At 32.2% G+C, this 24,261-nt stretch overlaps 1 protein-coding gene across 8 annotated transcripts in view; it reads right to left on the reverse strand.

The window, feature by feature from the left end:
* The window catches only part of ANKRD17 (ankyrin repeat domain 17), a 153,150-nt gene that overhangs the window by 78,955 nt on the left and 49,934 nt on the right, over window positions 1–24,261 (reverse strand). Inside the window, exon 1 of one of the 8 annotated variants that reach the window (XM_025435818.3) lies at window positions 10,119–10,136. The exons of the other annotated variants lie outside the window; for them this stretch is intronic. Within the exon in view, the coding sequence (XP_025291603.1) occupies window positions 10,119–10,121 (3 nt within the window). The 5' untranslated portion in view covers window positions 10,122–10,136. Of the gene's footprint in view, window positions 1–10,118; window positions 10,137–24,261 lie in introns of those variants that run through there. 8 annotated transcript variants of the gene reach the window in all.

The following is a 24,261-nucleotide window of genomic DNA, read 5'->3' on the forward strand; positions in this document are numbered from 1 at the left end:
CAAGATTATTCCTAAGGTGAAGTTGGCTTTTTTTTTTTTTTTTTTTTTTTTAATCATGAAACTGCAGAATTGAAGAATACAATGACACTAGTACAATTTGGTGCCCTGGCCTTGATTATGGGGCCAGCAGTTTTACCTACCATTGTTTTTGTATCATCAGTGCAAATATCAACACAATAAAAGAAGCAAATAACATCTCAGTATTGTGGTGAATTGGTTTTGACCCCTTGGATATCCTGAAATGGTCTCTGGGACCCTGAGGGGCATGTGGACCATTCATTGAGAACCAGTAATATAGTAACATAAACCAGATTCAATTAAAAAAATATTTATTGGAAAAAAAAAATAAATAAAAAAATAAAAAAATATTTAAAGAATTAGAACATAGCAAACACCTAAGACACAGGGAAAAGTTTTATTGTGATATCCCTTATTATGGTGCTACTTACAAATAAATATGAAGATATATTCTTTCCTGTTTGCTTGATAAAAAGTTGATAATTATTATATAAACTATCACTATTTTAGATGAAATTTATTTCACAAATCTAAGTACTTCTAACACTAATAACTAAAATAGATATAAAATTATTAACCTAGAACACTATGCTCATACCCAGTATCTAAATATAATAAAAAAAAACCTTAAGGAATAAATATTTAAGTATTATCAGAAATTTTGAGCCATTTCATCTTTGAAAGTCGCTTATCTAGTACCTTATCTAGTACCTAGGAACAACTGCTGTATTTAACCAACACATATTTAATAACCAACACGTATTTAATACTGAATGTTAAATGTGGGAGGAAATAATAGGTTTCTCTCCAAATTTCCATTGCACTAGCATAGTTCAACGTAATTTCAGATTTCTAATATTTTAAATACAAATAGACACTGAATCCTCTAAAAATAATCTGTAAATATTTGAAAAATTTCACAAAATTTTGCAGTATATTAACTTTAACTCATCAATAACAACTGTTAAAATGACGGAGTTAGGGGAAAAACACAAGAATATATTCTTTTTAGTTTTAAGTTGTCCTTTAAGGTAGTAGCATACGGTCTCATACTTTAAGAAGTATACCTCTGGAATAAATAAATCTTAAAGAAGAAGAGGGCGCCCCGGTGGTTGAGTCAGTTGAGTGTCTGACCATAGTTTCAGCTCAGGTCATGGTTTCTGGTTAGGGAGACTGAGCCTCACCTTGGGCTCAGTGAGCTTAGTGGGGAGTCTGCTTCTCTCCCTCTCCCTTTGTCCCTTCCCCTGCTCTCATTTTCTCTCTCTCTCAAAGAAATAAATACATCTTCAAAAAATAAGTAAACCTTTGGGACATGAGTTGGCAATAGCAAGCTGTGATTCAAAATTATAGTAAAATAAAAACCATGTCTTCTTATCTTCCAACAAAAGTCCAAAAGATGAGTCTTTTTAAAGAAAAAGTTGCTTCCCGGTGAAATTTTCCCTGTGAAAATATCTACAGTTTTCCAATCCAATGGGAGACAACAAAAGAAAGAAAACAAAGGTACACAGGCAAAATAAATGAAAAATTAAATAATATTTCAGACTAGAGTTTTAGAAAACAAAATATCTCTAAGAGCAAGGCATGGTTAAGTGCCGAGTCAAAAGTATACATCAGAGGTATTTAAAACTGTTCAAGGACAACACTGCATACAGAAAGATAAATATGAAGAGTTTTGACCAAATTAATTTATGTAAGACAATAGAAGAAAGGATGTGGCACTGGTAGACAAGCATATTTCTTTTACTAGAACAGAGTATGTACTGTAGGAAAGGTTAGAAAGTTAGAAGTTACATCACAAGAGGTATTAAATTTCAATCAAAAGTGGTTTTCCGACATAAAGTCCCCCCATGCCACACTGTATCCTAACTGAGCTTGATGAAAATTTATTAAGAAAAATGCACCTCGATCTCTTCATGAGGGATATTAATTACAGGAATATGTTTTCTTAATTGATTTCAAACTTTTCCACAAAAGTTATCCACTATTCTTACTTTGTAAAAATCCTGGTAAGTTAAAAACAGTTAAATTCAAATGACTATGAAATTCTATACAGTTTTTTTAAAAAGGTGTTGGGATGAAAGAAAAGAACAAGAATGGATTTCTATCTCCTCCACCCCCAGTTTAATATTAATGAAGAAATTAATTTCAAGGACACTGGGAGGATCTAAAGACCTAGGTACCATTATGGGTTCAGATGCAGTAAATAAAAGATGGTTTGGAGATTCTATCTTTTCAGATTCTAAAAGGCTACACAGTGTGTTTGGGGAAGGGAGAGGTAGTTATAAAACATAAATTTAAAGGTATATCTTACAGATAGTGAAAAATCATACATTAAGTAACAGAACAATACTAAGTGGCAGGTAAGGCAAAATGCCCATCATTGGCAAACAGTCCTTATACAAGAGATATTACAGTTTGCTAGTAGTGGAGATACAGAGTGTGTAAAATCAACTCTACTATCTAGGAACTTACTTCTTTAATAAGACAGCCAAAGTATGTGTATAAATAAACATTATTATGGGGTAAAAAGTGTAGAAGGTAAAGGGAGGGGGAAAAAAGCTGTAAGGAAGAGGAAGTAGAAGAGAACTTCCTAATTAACACCAATTCCTCTTTCCCCAACTGGAAAGATTCTTGTACTACATTATAGGACAAATGAAGAGAGACCAACATAAGGACATGTACTCATAAAAATACAAAAATAATCTTTTATTCATAGGCCAACTAAGTTACGAGCATATCCTGCTCTACCATGTCCTGAGCTAAGATAATTCAGATTAAATCCTAAAATGTGTTTTCCCCTTGAAACCATAGTCATTTTTATTACATTTGTACAGAAAAAAGAATTTCATTTTGAACCACAGCGAAGTTCTAGAACATTAAAAATGGTGAGAATAAAAAAATTCACATAAATATTCTGAAATGTTTTCTTTAAATGAAATGTAAAAATAATTTCCATGAAAAGAGAGATAAAGAGGGAAAGGTATGTCCTTATTAAATGTAATCCTTAAGGAAAATAACCTATCAACGTTATCACTAATTCAAAGCATAGCAAGTTATAATTAGACTATATTGGAAGTATTGTTTTCACTAGATGGGTATTTTGTGAAATGGTGCTTGCACATCAAATTCTTTTCTAATATAAAGAACCATCAAAATGCAAGGACCTTAGAAATCACCAGCTTCAGTTCATTGTTACAGATGAGAAAACAGAAGGACAGGTCTGTTATTTAAATAGTAGGTTTCTAAAAATCTAGTATTAAGGAGACTAGTTATTTAATTAATTAGTTCAATATCCTTTCTACTAGAAGATTCCATGCTGGAATAAAAAGTTTTTTTTTTTTTTTTTTTTTTTTTTTTTCCCCACTCTGCTCTAAAAAAGATGACTTCAAACTCTATATTTAGGGACAATGTTTGAACCTACTGTCCAATAAATAAGTAAATAAATAAATTAATTAATTAATAAACACTGAAGCCTCTGAATTATGCAGAATAAAATACATAGTATGTCTATGAAGTATTCTTGTTGCTCTGAAAATAACCTAACAGAGCCCTTAGAAATAATTTCCAGTTTATAAAAATTAATAAGGCAAGTATTAGGAACAATTTAAATCAGTGTTTCTCAATCTTAGCACTACTGACATTTCGGATTGGATAATTTCTTGGTTGTGGGCTGCCCTGTATATTTGAGATGTTTAGCAGCATCCCTGGCCTCTACCCACTAGAGCCAGTAGCAACTCTTCACAGGTTGTGACACCAAAAAACCTCCTAACATTGCCAAATATCCCCTTGGAGAAAAAATAGAAATGAACAAAAGACCCTGGAGGGTGATAAATTGAGAACCACAAAGTTAAATAGGATAAAACAGACATAACTAAAATGTAGAATATATTTTTTAAAAAAAAGAGTAAAAGGGAAGAACTGCTCTAAATTAAAGAGACACCAAAGACATAACTAGCAAAATTATATAGACCTTACATGAAATTTTTAAGACAAGTGAAGAAATTTGAATATGAACTGGGTTTTAGATAGTATAAAGGAATTATTCTGGTTAGGTATGAAAATGCTCTTTTCTTTTAGAGATGCATACTGCCATATATAGTAATAGAGTCATAAATGTGCCATAAAATATTTCAGGAAAACAAAGTTGTGTGGCAAATTCTTGATAATGTTGAATCTGAGAAAAAGATTTATAGTGGCTTTATCATACTTTATCTGCTTTTGTGCAAGTTAAATCTTTTTGGTTTTTAAGGATTACAGGTGATGTTTTTCTACAGAGGTTGCTTTTGTTTAAAAAAAATCATTATTTAACAGTAATACTATTTATTCAGATTAACAAAGTAATTAAAATTCTTTTACTTTCTTCCCAAAATAAACTTAACACAATCAACAATGAAAACCAAGGTCTTTTAACAAAGGTCATGGCTAAAGGAAATGCTTATGCCATTAATTGTACTTCCAAACCTTCTATAGTAAAACACAAAGTCATATAAAAGTTTAGAAACTTAGGGCCAGTCTGGGCCAACTGTGAACATCAGCATCACATTTCAAACTAACTCCCTATCAAAACATAAATTATCACTGCTGTATTTATTAAAGAGCAGTCCATCTTGTAATAAACTGGCATTTATTTCAAAGGATATAGTATATTCTGATTGAGACATCAAATATTTACAAATTTAACAATATTTAGTAAATTTAACAATATTCAACTTAAAAATATTCACTACCAATAACATACAATGTGCAAGAAGCAGTAGGGCAGCCAAGGAAGAAAGGAAATACAAAAATGATTTTATTATAATTAATGCCTTCTACAAATATACAATATGGAAAGGCAACCCTATGTGTGAAGAACTAACTATACCAAAGAAGACTGAGAAACAGTACTAAATAGACCTAATAGAGTGATTGTATAGAAAAAGGAAAAAAACAATTCTGAATGAGAATGGTAAATAGAATAATGCTTTTAAGAAAGATATGGCCTTTCAATATTGTGCTGAGCTCAGAATTTATATGGTAGGTTACTGAAGGACTTAAGTATTAAGCTAAATAATCAGGTTTTTTTTTTTTTTTTTTTTTTTTTTTTTTTAATTTGAGAGAAAGATGCAGGAGTACAAGGGTGAGGGGTAGGGGTGTGGAGCCCAACTCCAGGCTTGAACTCATAACCCCTAGATCAAGACTGGAGCCAAAATCAAGAGTGGGATGTATAATCAACAGCCCTCAGACTCCATCAACAGTCAATTTTTGGAAACACAATTAGAGATCATGTGAAAGATGGTTTTATACATATGTGACAACAGAGACAAAGAATCAATTTGTAACTTACTTACTTCAACACATCAAATGAAAGATTATGGAAGGTAAGGATGAGAAAAAAGAGTCAGTCTCTGAAGATAAGCATACTTTAAAAAATGAGAATGCTAGCCACTCCAGAATTTGGACTTCTTGACCTTTAACATTCCCCATCTTACATCCCATCCCTATTCACTAGTTCCTCCTTTTGTTGTTCTGAAAATTACCCTGTCCATTTATCATTCAACTTAAAGCTGGTAATCTGAATTTCAAGTTGATACTATATATTTCAAGAAAATATAATCTAGGTCATGATTATATTACAAATGTTTTTTAGAATAATAAAGAATTCTCACACTTGCTCCAGGAAAACAGAGTATCTTCAAAATACATCATACTTAAAATTTGAAGATGTCTTAATCCAGTCAATGCAGAACAATCCCTCCAAAACAATGTTTATGATAAACTTTTTATATTGTGTATGATTTTTACATTTAGTAAATGTCAGTATTTGATTTTTATGACCAACTTTATCATTTCAATGACAAACAGTGGGTTTTAAAGACACAGATCATAACTTATACTGTTTCACCTACCAAAAATAAAGTTTCATTAGAATGATCTGAGTTGAGGTCATCACCATGGACTGAATTACATAACTTAAGTATTGTCACTTATTCAGTGATATTCAGAACAGGCTATGTAAATCTAATTCAAAAAAATAATAGTTTCTTCTCTTTTGTACCTTAGCCCAAAACCTAATAAAATTTCTTTGATCCATATTTTCTGTAGTCTTAAATAGGGTAAATTTTAGCTAACATGTTATAATTCTTAAAAAAGTAAAGTACTCCAAAATTAATACATTTGGATATAGTTTTTCTGTACTATTAAAATAAAACCTTCAGTACAGTCCAACTGAACAGTAATCTAACAGTGAAATAAAATAACATAAAATAAAAGCCACTTAAAGTTTTCTTGTAAAAAGAATATCAATTAATAATATGAATCCTCATGGTGTCAGTATCCTGAGGTATATGAATCCTCATGGTGTCAGTATCCTGAGGTTCAACTAAACTGAACCTGATTAAAAGTAAATTCAGCTTTCAAAAAAATCTACTGATTTATTTCTGCATTCCTTCATTCATACTCATCTACTCATCCAATAACTTTTAATTAAGATGTAGGAATGTGTTAAAAACCAGCAAAACAATGGTTAACATGGCACTGTTCTCACAGTTAATACAAAATATGCCTTTTTTCTTAAGCTTCAAAGTACTTATCTGCCTATAACAACTCAGTGTGAAATTATCATTCAATATAAAAATTTTAACATTAATTATAAACTTTATAAAGGGAACAAATTATGAATGTTTAAAGTAAGTAAAATTGTATGGAATTGCCACATCTAGAGTTTGTAAGTGGTTTTTCTATAACAGAATTAAGGTTACAGATTTAAAAAGATTTACCCAAACTCTAGCTATCAATAATATGATAAATTACAAATGTAACCTGTTTCTAGATTTACCATTATTCATCAATTATCATAAAAACAGCTCAGAATAAAATGATTCCTATGAGATAGCTTTAAAATGAATATGCAGATATACAAAACTCATTCTCAGATACAAATATAGAGTCATAACTTGGTGGAATTTGAGCATTCCAAGGACATAAAGTGTAGAAAGTTTGTAATGTGAGCAGTTAATAAGAGAATTAAAAATCAGATTGATATCAGATTCCCCAATATACTCTAAGATGCTAGAAGACAACTGTACAACTAAAATTCTAAAGTACAATTATTTTGAAAGTAAAATTCTAAATGGTAGAATAAAATAATTTTAGATAAGTAAGCAAATTAAGGATTTTAAAAACCACAAATATTTCTGAATTTAGAGGATGTAGGCCTTCACAACAAAAATGAATCCAAGAAAAGGATGAATCCAAGAAAAGGATAGCCTTGGAAAAGCAGCTGGAAAAGAAACTAGTATAATACAACCCTATCTGTATCATCTCAAGTAGTTGTTAATAAATGATTCCTTAAGTTAGAAAAGTAAAAACATATTATAACATAAACATATTACTAAAATATCAGTTTAAAAAACAGGAAAGCCAAGATTGAATAATATAATGCTATAAGCCTATGTTCAGCAAGGAAATCAACTAGTTAAAGAAACGGTTCACTTCAATTCAATGCCTGCTGAAAAAGAGAAATAAAACACATAGTTTTTAAAGTGGCTAGGAAGCAAAGAAAATTCAATAAATTCAGCTAAAGACAAGGGGCGGTAGGTGGGGGCAGCAGAGGGCAGTGATAACAATAGGAAAAGACATCTTCACAATAACCTCCAAAGTTAGTAAAATGACCAAAGAAAGACCAAAAAACCAAGTTACTATAAAAGCAAGTAGGAAAACTACTCTTATTTGAAAAAATGGCACACAGATTAAGATTTAAAATTAAAAAAAAAAAGAAAAAGAACCCCTTCTACTATACTCTATCATAACAGAAGACCTAAAATTTTTAGTCATAAGGCTAGAAACAGAAGCATGAAAAAGCAAACGTGGTCAAGGGTGCTATTTAATACCAGTCACGGAACTCAAGGCAAAAAGTCTTGAGAAATATCTTGAGAAAATACCTTGAGAAAAAGGTATTTTTATCATGATAATAGATTTAATAACCAGAATGTGTAAAATTTTATATACCTAACAATATAACAATGAAATATATAAAGTAAAAATACTGGAAATAAAAGCACCTGGAAAATTCACACAACTTAGCTGGAAACATTTCACATACCTATGCCAGAAAATGAGGAGAGCAAGTAGATTACACAAGGATATGGAGGATTCAGAAATAGATTCATTCATAAACTATACTTATGTATCAAAATAGTAAGGTATATCATGAACAGAGAATAGTCTTTTACAGCAAACAAAAGCCTGACCATACTTTAAAACAAAGAAAAATCTCAAAAGATTAAAAAAAAATACAAGTTATATTCTTGGTCAATAAAGCTAAGAGAAACTAAAATTTAACAATAAAATAATACTTAGAAATTTAAAAAGAAAAAAAAAGCCTACTAATTTACTCTCAGAATACAGGGAAAATTAAATTAAAATTGTAAGCATATGAAATTTCCTATGAAATTTGGCCATACTTGTCCTTAAAGAAAATTTTAGAGCTTTAGATTAAAAATACATAAAACAAAAATCTTCAAAAATAAAATCCAAGTCAAAATATATCAATATAATTTATAATAATGAAATGAAGAAATTGAGAAGAGATACAGAAGTAATTAATAAAGCCAGTAACTGCTTCATGGGGAAGTCTAGCATGAAAGAGACAAGCCCTTGACAAGTCTGATTATAGAAAATGAGAGAAAAAAACATGAGTCATTAAAATCAGAAAACTAAGCCAAATTTTAAGTCAAGTAATAGGAAAAGTCTAAACAAAATGGATGGGTTTCAAGAAACGGTAGAAACAGAATGTATTAACAGAAGAAATCTTAAGGGTAGTCATAGATCTATCTTTTACAAGGAACAAATCATTATTATATTATTTACGAAGCCCAGAAAAAAGATGGGAGACTCCCTAGCTCATAAGCATAAATAACCCTAGTAGCAAACCTGAACAGGAAAAGCAAAATAACTAAACAAAATCTTAACGAAACACATCATTAGAAAAGAAAATTCAGCAGTTGTATAGAGTATCATACAACATATACAAGAAAAGGAATAAAGAAAGTACTGAGAAATACAATTATTTGTACATACAGAAATAGTGATCTTCCTTGCCTAGAATGCTTTTTCCAAAGCTTTCATTCTTCAGGTCTTAATTTACATTTTACCTTCTCAGATTGTACTATCAAAGAAATACTCTACTCATCTCTCTACCACACCACTAATTTTATTTCCTCCACAATATCATCACAGCCTAAAATTATCTTGTTCTTGGGTATCTGTTTATTATCTCTTCTCCAATTAAAGACAGAAGCCATTCAGATTTAGCACTATCACCAGTGTGTGGCAAAGTTCCCGGCATAATGCAATATCCAAATAAATACTTGCAAAATAACTGTTAAAAATGATAAACATCATAACCAGTAGCAGGTAGATGTATTAATGTAATTCACTACATTAAAATTTAGAAGTAAAAAGATCATGTATCCTCTTAACAAGAACACATAATAAAATGCAATATTCATTACCATGAAAATACTTGTTAAATCAAGAAGGAAACTTTTGTTCCAGATAATACGCTTTCCAGAAATCTAAGCCACATATAAACGTTAAAGTTTAAAAATTAGAAGGATTAAATCAGGAAAGATGCCCAAATCAGAGCTAGTAGTAAACAGATCTGGAAACCTAACCAATGCAATATGACCAATAAAACAAACAAACAAAAAATCCCCTAGAGACATATAATACAGAAAAAAAGGAAACAACAAAATGCCATCATTTGCAGAAAGCATAATCATCCTTCTGGAAATTTCAAGAAAATCCACTGAAAACTAAGTAAATGGTAAGATCAACACACAAAAATCAGTAGATTTCCTAGATATTAGCAATCCACTGAAAACTAAGTAAATGGTAAGATCAACACACAAAAATCAGTAGATTTCCTACATATTAGCAATAACCAATTGAAAAACAACATGTAAACTGGAAGGAAAGATGTAATTCACAATAACAACAAAACTACAAAATACCTAGGAATAAACCTAACAAGAGAAGTCTAAGACCTACATGAAAAAAAAACCGTAAAACTTTACTAAAGGACATAAAAGAACACCTGAAGAAATGGAGAGGCATACCATGTTCCTGGATGGGAAGATTCAATAGTGTAAAGATGTCAATTCTCCCCAAATTAATCTGTAAATTCAATGCACTTCCAATCAAAATCCCAGAGGGATTTTTAATGGAACTTGACATGTTGATTCTAAAGTTCATCTGGAAGAGAAAATACACAGAAATTGCCAAAATTTTTTTGAAAAAAAGACAATGGGGAGGGGTGCCCTATCAGATGTTAAATGTAAAATGAAAATAATTAAAACAATGGAGTATTAAATCCAGAAAACACATAGAGATGATACTTCAAGTCAGTGGGGAAAAAAGACATATTGTTCAATAAATTATTTTGGGAAAATGGTTAGGAAATTGGACAAAACAGATCCCTACCACAGGAAAAAAATATATATATATATACTTATATAAAAATTCCAGATGAATTAAAATCTACCAGAAATATAAACCTAAAGAAGTCATAGGGAAAAAAATGAGACTTCACTAATATAAGAAGGTTTTCTGGAAAAGACACAAAACCTAAAAGCTAGGAAAGAAAGAGTGATAGATTTTGACAGTAGAAAAATGAAAAATCTAAAGATTCCATAAAGTAAGACAAGTACAGATTAAGAGAAAATATCACAAAATATGATGTGTATATAGTATAAACAGAATTACAAAGAAATTCTAAAATCTCAGTAAGGAAAAGACAAACCCCACAATGGGTAAAATCCTAGGAGTAGGCAATTTATGGGCGAAATAACAAATGACCAGTAAATATGCTAAATTTCATTGGGATTCAGGTGAATACAAGTTAAAATGAGGCATTTTTCAACTACTGACAGAGAATGTCTAATGTTTTAGAGGGTAATTTGGCAGAATGTATAATTAAGATTTTAAAAATACAATTTTCCTTTTAAGAATTCAGTTACAGAAATACTTGTATAAATAAGCAAAAAAATACATCCAAGGATATTCATCACAGTATTGATTATAACAGAAAACAACTATCAGTAATCCACATACCCAAAACAGAATGGTTAAGATAAACTATATTATGAAATAGTAAATACCTATCTGCAGAATAAAACAGATCTAGATATAACACCCTATACCACAACTGTCTAATGCACTTGTCTGCTCATTCTGTCCCACCACTTTTCATCTTTTTAGCCTTCACTAATTACCTTCATGAAACTTACCAATAGTAACATTTTCCTCCAATTTGTTTATTATCTTCTTATTTGAACATCAGTTGCTTGGGCAAGGACCCTATTTTTTTCATTGCTAGCCTTAAACATTAAGTACTTAAAAATACTTACTGAACAAATTTGATATTAATCCAGAAAGAAACCTACATTACATTAGGTGAAAAATACAAGCCACAGAAAAGCAAACATAGAAAGTATCCGTTTAAATTGATTTAAAACCAAAATGCATGCAAGTGCAAGAATACAAACAAAATATTTCCATATGTAGAAACCCAAGTTATTAACAGTGGTAACTGAAGAGTGGTATCAATGAGAGAATTTACCTTTTTACTTGTACTTCTATATTGCTTACCTTAAAAGAAAAAAAGACCACATAGTTTTCTAAGGTATGATTTTAGGAAAGAATTTAAAAAAAAATTTCAGATCTTTAAACTATCAGGAAAAAATCTAATCATTTCCGTATTTCTAACAAAATTCCAAAAGAGCTATCATAAAAATCTGTAATATTTTTAGATACACAGAATTAACTTGCTAGTTTATGTAATTTAGTTTGAAGTATGCATATGCAACCTAATTATTTTTAAATGACTGAAGACCTAGCAAAATCAAGTCATAGTAAGTATCAGTTAAAGCAACTGCTTGTTTCTCAAAAGAAGCACAATAAATCAGAAAAATATATACTCTTCCTTCATTAATTTTCCTTCTGTAACAAATTAAACTGTTTTGAAAGTCAGGTTTATTGAAGTATATATAATTTAGAATAAAAATCACTTTTTTAGTTGTACAAACCTATGAATTTTGACAAATTCATAGTTATGCCATTACCAACACAATCAAGATAATTATTTATCACTCAAAAATTTCTCTTGTCCCTTTGTAGACAACTCCCTACCACTACCCTCTGCCACTAGCAAACATGACATTCTCTGTTACTTTTAGATTTTTTTTTTCCGAAAATGAAATGGAATCATCCAGACTTCTGATTGCAACTTTCACAAATGCATAACGTCTTTGAGATTCACTGGTGCTATAGGATGCATCAGTAGTTCATTCCTTTTTATTAGCGGATAGTACTCCATCATCAGGATGTATCGCGATTTGTTTAGATACTCCCCAGTTAATGAATCTGAGTACAAGACCTTACATAATAAGCATGTTTTAATTTCCCTTGGGTAAATACATGAGATGGCTGTCATATGACAACTGTATATTTACATTTATAAGAAACTAACAGACTTTTTTATACATTGTTCAGATTTTTAAATAATATTTTATTTATTTATTTACTCATGGGGGAGGAGGGCAGAGACACAGCAGAGGACGAAGCAGGCTCCCTGCAGGGAGCCCGATGTGGGACTCGATCCCGGGACTCCAGGATAACACCCTGAACCCAAGGCAGGCACTAAACCACTGAGCCACCCAGGGATCCTCCAGAAACTAACAGACTTTTCCAAATGAGAGCAGCATTTTACTTTTCCATCTGCAATGTATGAGCTCTAGTTGCTCTGGCTTCTCACTAGTGTCTGGTATCTTCAGTTTTTTTTTTTCCTTTCTTTTATTCCTCCTCTCTATTCTACTAGGATAAAACCATTCTATGACTTCACAATGCAATTCCTTAATGGCTGATGATACTGATCACCTTCCCTCTTTTTTGCCATCAGTGTATTTCTTCAATAAAAGATCTGTTAAGAACATTTTCCCCACTTTTTGCTTAGTTGTTTTCTCATTATTGAGTCATGAAAACTCTTAACATATTCTTAACACAAATCCTTTATCAGACATACATACGGTTTGCGAATACTTTGTGCAAGCTGGTAGTTTATCTTTTCAGTTTCTTTTCAGTATATTCTGAAGAACAAAGCTTTTTAAATTTGATATAATCCAAATTACAATTTTTTCTTTTATGTTTGTATTTTTTGTGCCCTATCTAAAATAGTTTGGCCTGATCCAATGTCACAAAGATTTTTTATGTTCTCTTCCATAAGTTTTATTGTTCTTTTATACCTAGGCTTATGATCCAATTCAAGTTAATTTTTCTATAAAGTGTAAGGCATGAATTGAAGTTCCTCCCATAAAAAGACATACAAATGTTTCAGCACCATTCATTGAGAAGACTACATTTTTTCTATTGAGAAAAGGTGCCGGGCAGCCCAGGTGGCTCAGCGGTTTAGCACGGCCTTCAGCCCAGAGTGTGATCCTGGAGGCCCGGAATGGAGTCCCACATTGGACTCCCTGCATGGAGCCTGCTTTTCCCTCTGCCTCGTCTCTGCCTCTCTCTCTCTCTCTGCATCTCTATGAATAAATAAATAAAATCTTTAAAAAAATATATTTCTCTTAGATGTAATATTTAGGTTATTTATTTTTGAGTGAAAGTTGTAGTACTGTGTTTTTCACAGAATTTGTCCATTTCATTTCAGTTAAATTTGTTGGCAAAGTTATCCATAACAGAATATCCTTATTCTTCCAATGTATAAGGGTGGAATTTGTGGTGATATACTTTTTTTTAACTGCTGATATGGGTAACCTGTGTGTCTGTCTCTCTCTCTCCTTCCCCCTCAGTCTGATAAAAACTTTATCAGTTTTAATGATTCTTTGAAAGAATCAACTTTCAGTTTTATTTTCATTATTTTTGTTTTCAATTTCATTGATTTCTATTTTTATCTTTACTAATATTTTGCCTGCTCTAATATGTTCTTCTTTTTATAGTTTCTTAATGCAGAACTTTTAGATCACGGATTTGAAAACTTTTTTTTTTTTAAAGCAAGCATTTAAATTTCCCTCTAAGCACTGGTTTAGCTGCATACCACAAATTCAGATATACTTCATTCAATTCAAAATATTTTCTAATTCTTCATGTGGCTTCTCCTTGAACCATGTATTACTTTTAAGATTATTGTTTAATTTCCAAATACTTGGGGATTTTCCAGAGATCTATTTTTTATTTTAGTTTAATTCTCTTATGGTCAAAGAACTTTCTTTTGTTTTTTTGGAGCCCAATGTGGGGCTTGAACTCATGACCCTGAAATCAAAAGTTGGACGTTCAACCAACTGAGCCACCCAGGCACCCCTCAAAGAACATTTTTAACCAAAATAAAAATATTTTTGAAGTTCATAGAAATTTTAACTAAAGTTAATATAAAGTTCATTGACAAAAAGGCATACTGTACCAAAATCATATGCTTACAAATGGTTAAAATGGTAAATTTTGTTATGTGTATATTACCATAAAAAAATCAGGAGGGATCCCTGGGTGGCGCAGCGGTTTGGCGCCTGCCTTTGGCCCAGGGCGCGATCCTGGAGACCCGGGATCGAATCCCACATCAGGCTCCCGGTGCATGGAGCCTGCTTCTCCCTCTGCCTGTGTCTCTGCGCCTCTCTCTCTCTCTCTCTCTCTCTGTGTAACTATCATAAATAAATAAAAAAATTAAAAAAAAAATCAGGAAAAAATTATTAATTCCCAGATTTTACTATTCAATATACATCAAATTTAAGAAGGAAGTTAAAAGTCAATTTTTAAAAAAAAGACTGCTGATATCAATATTTACTTTAAATTCAATAAAGAGAAAAAAATATGAATGCTCCATTCCAAAAATCCTAAAATTTTTTTGGAGGAGGAAAGTATCTTAAAGATAAGCTACTAAAAAATGAGAACCTATTCTCATGGTTGAACACTTTTATCTTTATCTAACTCTGAAGTTTTACATTTTATTACTATCTAGCCTCTCTAATTCTATCATTTTTTATTATTCTCTATTAAATCTGTATTTAACTGCATTCTAAGGCCTAACTTTCACCTTTCATTCAGTCTATCTGTTCTATTATGGATCATTTTTTCCTGTCCAGTTCACTATTAAATGTGCCCATCATCTAAAGTATATTCATTTTTTTGTTTTGTTTTTCAAAGCTTTTTCTGGTCAGGTCCTTCTGGAGCTTCTCTTCCTTGGCCAAGTCATTCAAATACTGATATGTTCCCTCCATTCCATCTTCAGCCTTTTATTTAACAACCTATTCTACTGATAACTTTGAAATATTTTTTTCTCCCAAACAGACTTCTCTGCTGAGCTTCAGTTCTGTATTATCTAAACTACTGGGTATATCTTTCTGGATACACTACAGATACCTCAATTAAGCCTATCTTAAAATATTATCTTTCTGTTTCTCTTCTTTATCTCCAAGAAAAGAAAACTCTTCTTCCCCCAGGATCTTTTTTTCCCTCAGAGGCAAGTATAGAGTCTTGCCCTTACTAGCTTTATCTTCTCATTTGTTCCACAGATCAAAGATAATACTTTACAGAGGGCAGCACACTCAAAGAGACTACTGTTACCCAAATGATTGAACCCTATCTCAAATTTCACATATATGCAATTTTTGTATATGTATATATATAGAAAAATATCTACATCTTAATCAAGCTCAAATAAAAATTAAAGGTCAGATTTCCAAGTATTCCAATTCTCTTTAAAATGTAAATCAGGTTTTATCATTCTTTTATTTAAAACCGTCCAATGGCTCCCATTTCACTATTTCAGTACCAAAGTCCTAATACAATATCTCAAGATGGCAAAAATTATTATGTTTCTGTCACTTAGGTAACCCAAACTCCAAGAACAGGATAGGTACTCAAAATATTTGCTAAATGAATAATTTCCACGGTTGAGTGAGATCCAACAGAAAAGAATACTCTTGACACATCAAACAATAGTGAGCACAAATAACATTAGAACACTGGAGACCTGCTCACTCAAACTGATATAAGTATATATGTACAATATTTGATAAATTACCAAAAAAGATCATTGCTGTCTATTACAACATATACTTTTCTCTACCTGCTAGTTTTACCTGAATCTAAGGATAGTATCTATATCTAGGATATAAGTAAAGTATGTATAAAATTCACATGCCAATCTTTTTCAAGCAAAGTAACAAGATTAAAAATGTATTCCTGGTCTTCAATTCTAAATGCTAGATATTATTATAAAGAAACTTCTTAAAGGCCACTTTCTAAAAAATTTATTATTTTTTTTAGAGAGAGAGAGAGAGATGGGGGGTAGAGGCAGAGGGAGATAGAGAAAGAGAGAGAGAATCTTAAACAGACTCTACACTAGTGTGGAGCCCAATATAGCACTCAATCTCACGGCCCTGAGATCATGATAAACAAAAATCAAGAGTCGGACACTTACCCAATTGAGCCACCCAGCTATCACTAAAGGCCAATTAAAAAAAAAAACTACCAGTAAATGATTTCATTGTGGAGGTCAAAAACAGCTACATAGAAGAAAACTGAAAACTCCAATTCTTAAAGGTATAGGTGTCTGTGGCTTGAAATACAATCATCATATACAGCTATGAGAGTACTTTATCTTCCACATCTTAAATTGAATGGAAGATGAACTTTGGAAAACTGTGCTAATGGGATCCCTGAGTGGCACAGCGGTTTAGCGCCTGCCTTTGGCCCAGGGTGCGATCCTGGAGACCCGGGATCGAATCCCATGTCGGGCTCCCGGTGCATGGAGCCTGCTTCTCCCTCTGCCTATGTCTCTGCCTCTCTCTCTCTCTCTCTCTCTCTCTGTGTGACTATCATAAATAAAAATTTAAAAAAATTAAAAAATTAAAAAAAAAGAAAAAGGAAAACTGTGCTAATGACCCAAAACACTGATTTAGTGTTAAAGACATTAATTCAGAGGTACATATGAAGAATCAGAATAAAAGCATTTTATAAAATGTTAGAATGGGTAAGAATCAATCTTTTTCAAAATTACTTTATAAAACAGTAGACATTTAAGCAGTTCCACCATATCCTAACATTTATATTTAAGTAGCTTTTCTTTACTAAATCCCTGCTTATTTAGCACCTGACCTCAAGAAACATTTCTAACGACTGAAATATATTAAGAGCTTTCCATAACTAGGTTTGTGAAGTTTTTATGGCATAGCCAGATAAAACACAGCATTATTCAAATGGCCTCTAGAAAGCATACTGCTCTTTGCAAGCTATCATTAAGTAACTCTCGTTTTGGAATAATTTTACTAGATATAAATAAAATCACAATTATGAAAATACATTCCCAAGGGAATTCATCATAACTTGCCCTGGTGTCCCCACTGAAATCTTACTTTTTAATTCACTGATTTTGTTGTCTGCTGGCAGACAAGAAGCAGTAGGCAAATGGTTTGATTCACAAAGTGTTTCCACAAAAGACCTGTCTCCATCGTAAGGAAAGGATTATTTTGCAGTTGATTTAAGTAAATATGAAATTAAAATACCTTAAATGACAAAGATTAAAATTAATTACCATTTGCATTATTAAAAGAGTCTCCATTGGGAATTTAAGAGATATTGTTTACCTAATTAATTTGGACATGAGTCTCAAAGATAAGATCAGTAACTCCTACTTGGTACGGTCTATGTCTATGCCATCTGTTTCCAACAGAGCACTTTACACATCAAAGGTCATACATAAATGCTCGTTAAATTTAACCTAAAAAGCACATTCTATTTCCTGCATTTAAAATGTCTGGAAGAGGGGCACCTCGGTGGCTCAGTCAGTTAAGCGTCTGCCTTTGGCTCAGGTCATTGATCCCAGGATACTGGGATTAAGTCCCGATTGGATCCCTGCTCAGTAGGGAGTCTGCTTCTTCCTCTACCTCTCCCTTCTGCTTGTGCAGGCATGCTCTCTCTCTCTTTCTCTCAAATAAATAAATCAAATCTTTAAAATAAAATATTTTAAAGAAATTAATATTCATTTTTTCAGAAGGACATCTATAAACATACTGACTAAAATGCTCTGTTTTTCTGCTGGTTATTTAGAACTCAGGATGTATTCTGAGTAGCACCCTTTGAGCCACCAACTCCCCACCAGTCACTCTAAATTAAGCAGCTCTGAAATAGTTGTTAGATCTTGTGCTAACACATCCCATCTACAGTAAGATTTCTTGTTTAGAAGGTGGAAAAGCCGATATTATGCAAAAACCACTCAAGTCTTATATTCCTATAGTCATATAATGAATACTGTTTACATTATGTAATGTTTATAGCAATATAGACAATTGTGCTGTAATGCAATAAATAAATCCTGACAAACATCACATTCTTCAAACAGCACATAAAATAACATGGCTTGGGGAAAAACAGAACTGGGGACATTCAATACTTATGCAACTGTAATCAAAACGTTTAGAAAAACAAATTACAATTGTAATAACAATACTACTATACTTAAAAAGACATTAAGTTCCCACAAATAAGAAACTACTACAGTAAATATGTCATAACTTTTAAGAGAGCCCATATAACAAGCCCTTTCAGGAGAGAACAATTAGCCAAATTGAGCCAAGGCAAAGAAATTCAGGTGAATGAGCATCTGATTAAACATCGTATTTTGGCTCAGTGGTTGAGCGTCTGCCTTTGGCTCAGGGCATGATCCCGGAGTCCTGGGAACGAGTCCTGCATCCGGCTTCGTGCATGGAGCCTGCTTCTTCCTCTGCCTTTGTCTCTGCCTCTCTCTGTGTCTCTCATGAATAAATAAAATCTTAAAATAAATAAACATCATATTTACTGTTTGGATGTATTCAGTATACTTGGCATTCAGCTCCTAAAAGTATTGGGAAAAACAGTATGAACCAATGTAAGCTGAGAGTTATACCGCCATCATTTCCCTAACTTTAGAGTATCCATATATATCAACTAAATCAAAATTTTGAAACTGCCCCAGAAAAACAAGTATAAACTAGAAGTGTCCCAAGGGAACTAAAACATATGGGTATTCCACGTACCTACTAATTGTATATAATTTGCTTTATAGAAGCATCCAATGGAGAACAGTGTTACTAAAATATCACCAATTTTAATCTTTTACCTAGTCATGATAATAAAATAATATTGTCATTTAACTAGCAATAAAAATATATGCCTATATTCTGAAACCCTTAAATTACCCAAACAAATCATTTACTTTAGTTGCTTACAGTAAATGAAAAATCACATTTGATAACAATGCAAATGAACATCAAACAAATTAACTGAATAGCCATCAGTAATAGGTTTCATATGATAAAGAGTTAAATTATTTAAGGATAGGTCGACTTGACACTCAGAAATTCAAAAACTCTTATGAAATATGGCTAAGTTATCTACATCGTATACTGACAAAATAGCTTTAAAATACATGCATATGCATAATTTCATCCCAAATCCCTATTTTTATAAAAGAAAAAGACAACTGAAATGCTAACAGTCATATAATTCAACATTATACCTTCAAGAATAATTCTTTAGTATAAAATGTCTAATATCAGAGTAAGAAAAGATAATTTACTTTAGTATACTACAGCATTACCAAGGAGATTAAACCAAAATTATATAATTCCTTTTGTTGGACATCTGGTGCCCACCATACATTTCCCAACAAGATCAAATCCATCCTTTACTTCCAAAATAATACTAACACATGTTCTCCATGAATTACATAATAAATTAGATGAATCATGAACAAAACATACTGTAAATTTTAGGAATTGTGAAGATTAAACATCCTGGTTAAGAAAGGTGACTTAAAACTCTTAACATATAAAAAGATACAAAAGGATTTGAAGAGTTCATTATCAAAAAACTTAACACTTAACTCCTATTCCCTAAGAACAAATTCAAGAGAAAGGGCTATAACACATTCTAAAAATTCCTAGTTTCTTCCCAACATATCTCATTCTAGTCTTGTCTCCATTTGCTTCAAATTATGCCTCAAGATTATTACAGAAGTTATTCCCATGATTGCCCTGGGCCCCTCTCCATAGGCTGCTAAGTAAATAATGTAATATTGTTGTGTGGGGAGTGGGAGGTGGGGGGGGGGGGGGTGGATAAAGGAGACAAGGAAATTAAAAGAACACACACAAAAACTCCCAAGAAAGACAGTGGCATCTGGTAGCTCAGTTAGTTAAGTGTCCAACTCTTGATTTTGGCTCAGTTGTGATCTCGGAGTGGTGAGATTGAGCCCCACATTGGGCTCCACACTCAGTGTGAGTCTGATGGAGATTCCTTCTCTCCCTCTTCCTCTGCCCCTCCCTAAATAAATAAATAAATAAATAAATAAATGTATGTATGTATGTATGTATGTATGTATAAAATCTTTAAAAAGGAAAGAAGGAACCAACCCAGAGGACAAAGAGAAAGTCAGGCTCCCAGGCATCTCATAGCAAGAGGTCTTCTAGTTAATCGAAGAAAACACTGTCTCAATTTCCCATTATCTTATTACACAAATTCCCTCATTAATTCTACCTCTTCCAACATCCTTCAAAACATTAACTAGAGCACAGCTCAGGAATCCACAATCAAAGTTTCCTCTGTCTGGAACTCATCAAGATTTTCAAATGGCCGGCTTCTTCTCAATATTTAGGTTTCTACCTAAATATGTTAATTCTCAGAGTGGTATTTTCTGACCCTACGAACAATATTTCCTCCTCTCTGTTATGGTCTGCTCCATCACCTTGGCTTTATTTTTAATAGTATTAATGACTATAAATTATATTATTTTCTAGTCAAATTGTAGACTGTCTAACAACAATGTAAATTCTATAAAAGTCAGAACCTCATCTTTTTCACTGTAAGAACAGCGCACCACACCTAGGAGGCAGTCAATAAATATTTAGTGAATGACTGATATCACCAAAGATATTTAACTTTGACAAGTCCTTAATTTGGAGACCTGGAAATATACTTCTATGCCTCCTATATTTTTTGTATCCTTAAAACACTTTCTGACAACAGAGTATATCAATGAAGTGTATCTTTTGATTTAGAGCAGTACTATTGCAATGATAATTTATATTGGTTTAGTATATATCCTTTATGAAGCTATAGAACATCAAACACCAGAAATATTCTCATGCTAACCAAGATTTACATATATTTTCAATCCATGAATTTCAGAATCCAAAAAAATAGACACAGAAGAGCTTTTGTCTCTATCTGCATTGATTATGTAATAAAATAATTTGGGAAAAAAAATAAAATAAATAAAATAAAATAATTTGGATTACAAAATAAAGAGAGAAGGAACACTTTTCTCCAGATTATCTAAATACTAGTCTACCATGACAGACTATGTAATGTCCCCATCTAAGAATTTTTAGAATCCATCAGTCAATTCAAAGGTCTATTTCCATCCAGCATTTAACAGAGAAACAATTTTACCTCCTTGGTGCTATGGACTAAATTATCTGTGTTCCCTCCAAACTTCATACATTGAAATCCCACCCCTCAAATTTATGATGGCATCAGAGGGTGGGACCTTTGGGAAGTAATGAAAATGAAATATCATGAGAGTGGAGCCCTCATGAAGGAGATTAATGCCCTTATAACAGTCATGAGACAGCTTGCTTCCTCTTTGCTGTCTACCACATGAGGGTACAAGAAGTTGGCAGTCTGTAACCTGGAGGTCATCACCAGAACCCAACATCATACTGCCATGCTGAGATCTGACTTTTAGCCTCCAGAATTATGAGACAGAAATTTCTGTTGTTTAATAGGGCACCCAGTCTATGTTACTTCGTTATATCAGCCCATATCGAAGGGAGAGTTTAGGAATACACTACTTTAAATTCTCTTTATCCATAGTCTTAGAGCAGTGGCTCTCAACATTAGCTGTACACTAGAATTAACAACAAAAAAGTACTAATGCCTAGGGCATATCCTCAGATACTGTGACTTAATCATTCTAGTGTTTGGCGTGGGCATAAATATATTTTAAGCACTGGAGGTGATACTAATACAAGATCAAGGTTAAACTACTGCTTAAAAGATAAGAATTAATAGCTATAACATGAAAGTTTTATTATATGAAGAGAAAAATAACTTTTCTTAATTGAAAGGCATTTGATCATTCTGCTTACCATCAGCTTTGTTTATATTAAAAAAATAGCCAAACATATTATAAGTCACATAGAAGACATCAGAATCTTTCTTTCTTGTGCTTTCTCTCAGGTATTAAATACTTCAAAATACCTGCATTCAGCACCATGCTAGGCACTGGTGAGAAAACTAGATTTCTATATTCTTAAAAATCAGGCATCAATCTCTACATTTCATTGGAGTCCCCACCTCAACCACCAATATGATCATTCTCTCCTTTCCATCAAGGGATAGACATATTAGGAGTACAACCATAATGCCAAATGTATATACCTTTTGGGGACTAGTGTTCAGGTTGAACTACAGGTTTTTGTATGCCAAGCTCTGTTTTACTCAAGGATTAGTGAAGAATTTAATCAATCTCAAAGGAAAAAGAAATCATTCTGTAAAGAATGGATACCCTGAAATACAAAAGGTATGATATCTCAGTTATTAACCATCTGTTTAAATGGCCTTAGGGAAAAAAAGTTAAGATTCTAATCACATCATATATTACATTCAAAATAAATTCTAGCAAAACTTGATTAAAAAATAAATAGATCGGGACACCTGGGTGGCTCAGTGGTTGAGCATCTGCCTTGGGCTCAGGGCCTGTATCCTGTCCCAGATATTCTGTGGTCTATCCTGAAATCCCTGTGATGGTTGGCAGGAGCTCCCCTCCACCAGATACAGCTTGTTGGATAGCTGAGAGGCTGGCTCATTCTTCAAGCTCTTCTTTTTCGGTCCTTTGGCTTCTAAGTCTCTGCATTTTCAGCAGTGATTCCAGGGTCTGGGATAGAGTCATACATCGGGCTTTTAGCAGATAGTCTGCTTCTCCCTCTGCCTATGTACCTGCGTCTCTCTTTGTGTGTCTCTCATGAATAAATAAATAAAATCTTAAAAAAATAGATAAATATTATCTAATCTCCAAAAGGAAAAAGATTTTCCAAGAGAAATCAATCACAAAGTATATAAAAGTTTTGCAAAACATAGCATTAGTAAAAAATATAAATTAACAAATTCAATTAAAAATTTTTCCCATATTTGACAAAGATTCACATCAATGCATAAAGACTGTCTCAAAAAAAAAGCCACACTTCCACTAGTAAAGCGGCAAAAGGATATTTTAAAGACTTTTTCCAATCAAGAAAATGGAAATAACCCAGATGTCCAACAATATAAAAACACAGTAAGTCATATTCTCAAGCTAGACTAATTAGGTAATCACCAAAAGGAGTATTTAAAAAAATAATCAGGGATCCCTGGGTGGCGCAGTGGTTTAGCGCCTGCCTTTGTCCCAGGGCGTGATCCTGGAGACCCGGGATCGAATCCCACGTCGGGCTCCCAGTGCATGAAGCCTGCTTCTCCCTCTGCCTGTGTCTCTGCCTCTCTCTCTCTCTCTGTGACTATCATAAATAAATAAATTAAAAAAAATTTAAAAAAAAATCATAAAATAGGAAAAAGCTCAAGACATATATATGTCAAAAGTTAGAAGATAAAATTTTCAAGTATAGCAAAAATAATTCAGTTGTGAACAGAGTAAAATACAAATATTAAAATACTTCTTGATGCTTCAAAATCTTTACAATGAATATTTATTAATGTAATTAAATGAAAAGGTTTCAAAAATCTATATCCGGTGATGTAGGAATCTACCAGATGTTTTCTGAAATCCAAAAGAATACAGAAAAATACTCAATGTAGTATTATTAATAACAGAAAAACAGAAAAATAAATTTGATATTTTTTAAATTGATACTTCCAACACATATTTTAAAAAACACAGAAAAATATAAATAACATCTGAGGAGAAAAAATCAAGACAGTATTTTTTAAAAATATGATCCCACTTTGATAAAAATGTGTGTATACCTGCATCTGGCATAAAGAATGGACTGAAAGGAAATCTACCAAAATATTCCTCTAACTTTCTTTGAACCATTCTATAATTTCTAGTTTTCAATGAAATTTTATTATAATTAATGAAGCTTTCCATCCCATTACTAAAGAGGTGACAATAGTGTTTGCCATTAGTAATAACCTGAAACAGTTTATTTTAAATTACTTCAAATAGTACTC

Source organism: Canis lupus, chromosome 13, assembly GCF_003254725.2.
Source record: "Canis lupus dingo isolate Sandy chromosome 13, ASM325472v2, whole genome shotgun sequence".
NCBI classification, from domain to species: domain Eukaryota; kingdom Metazoa; phylum Chordata; class Mammalia; order Carnivora; family Canidae; genus Canis; species Canis lupus.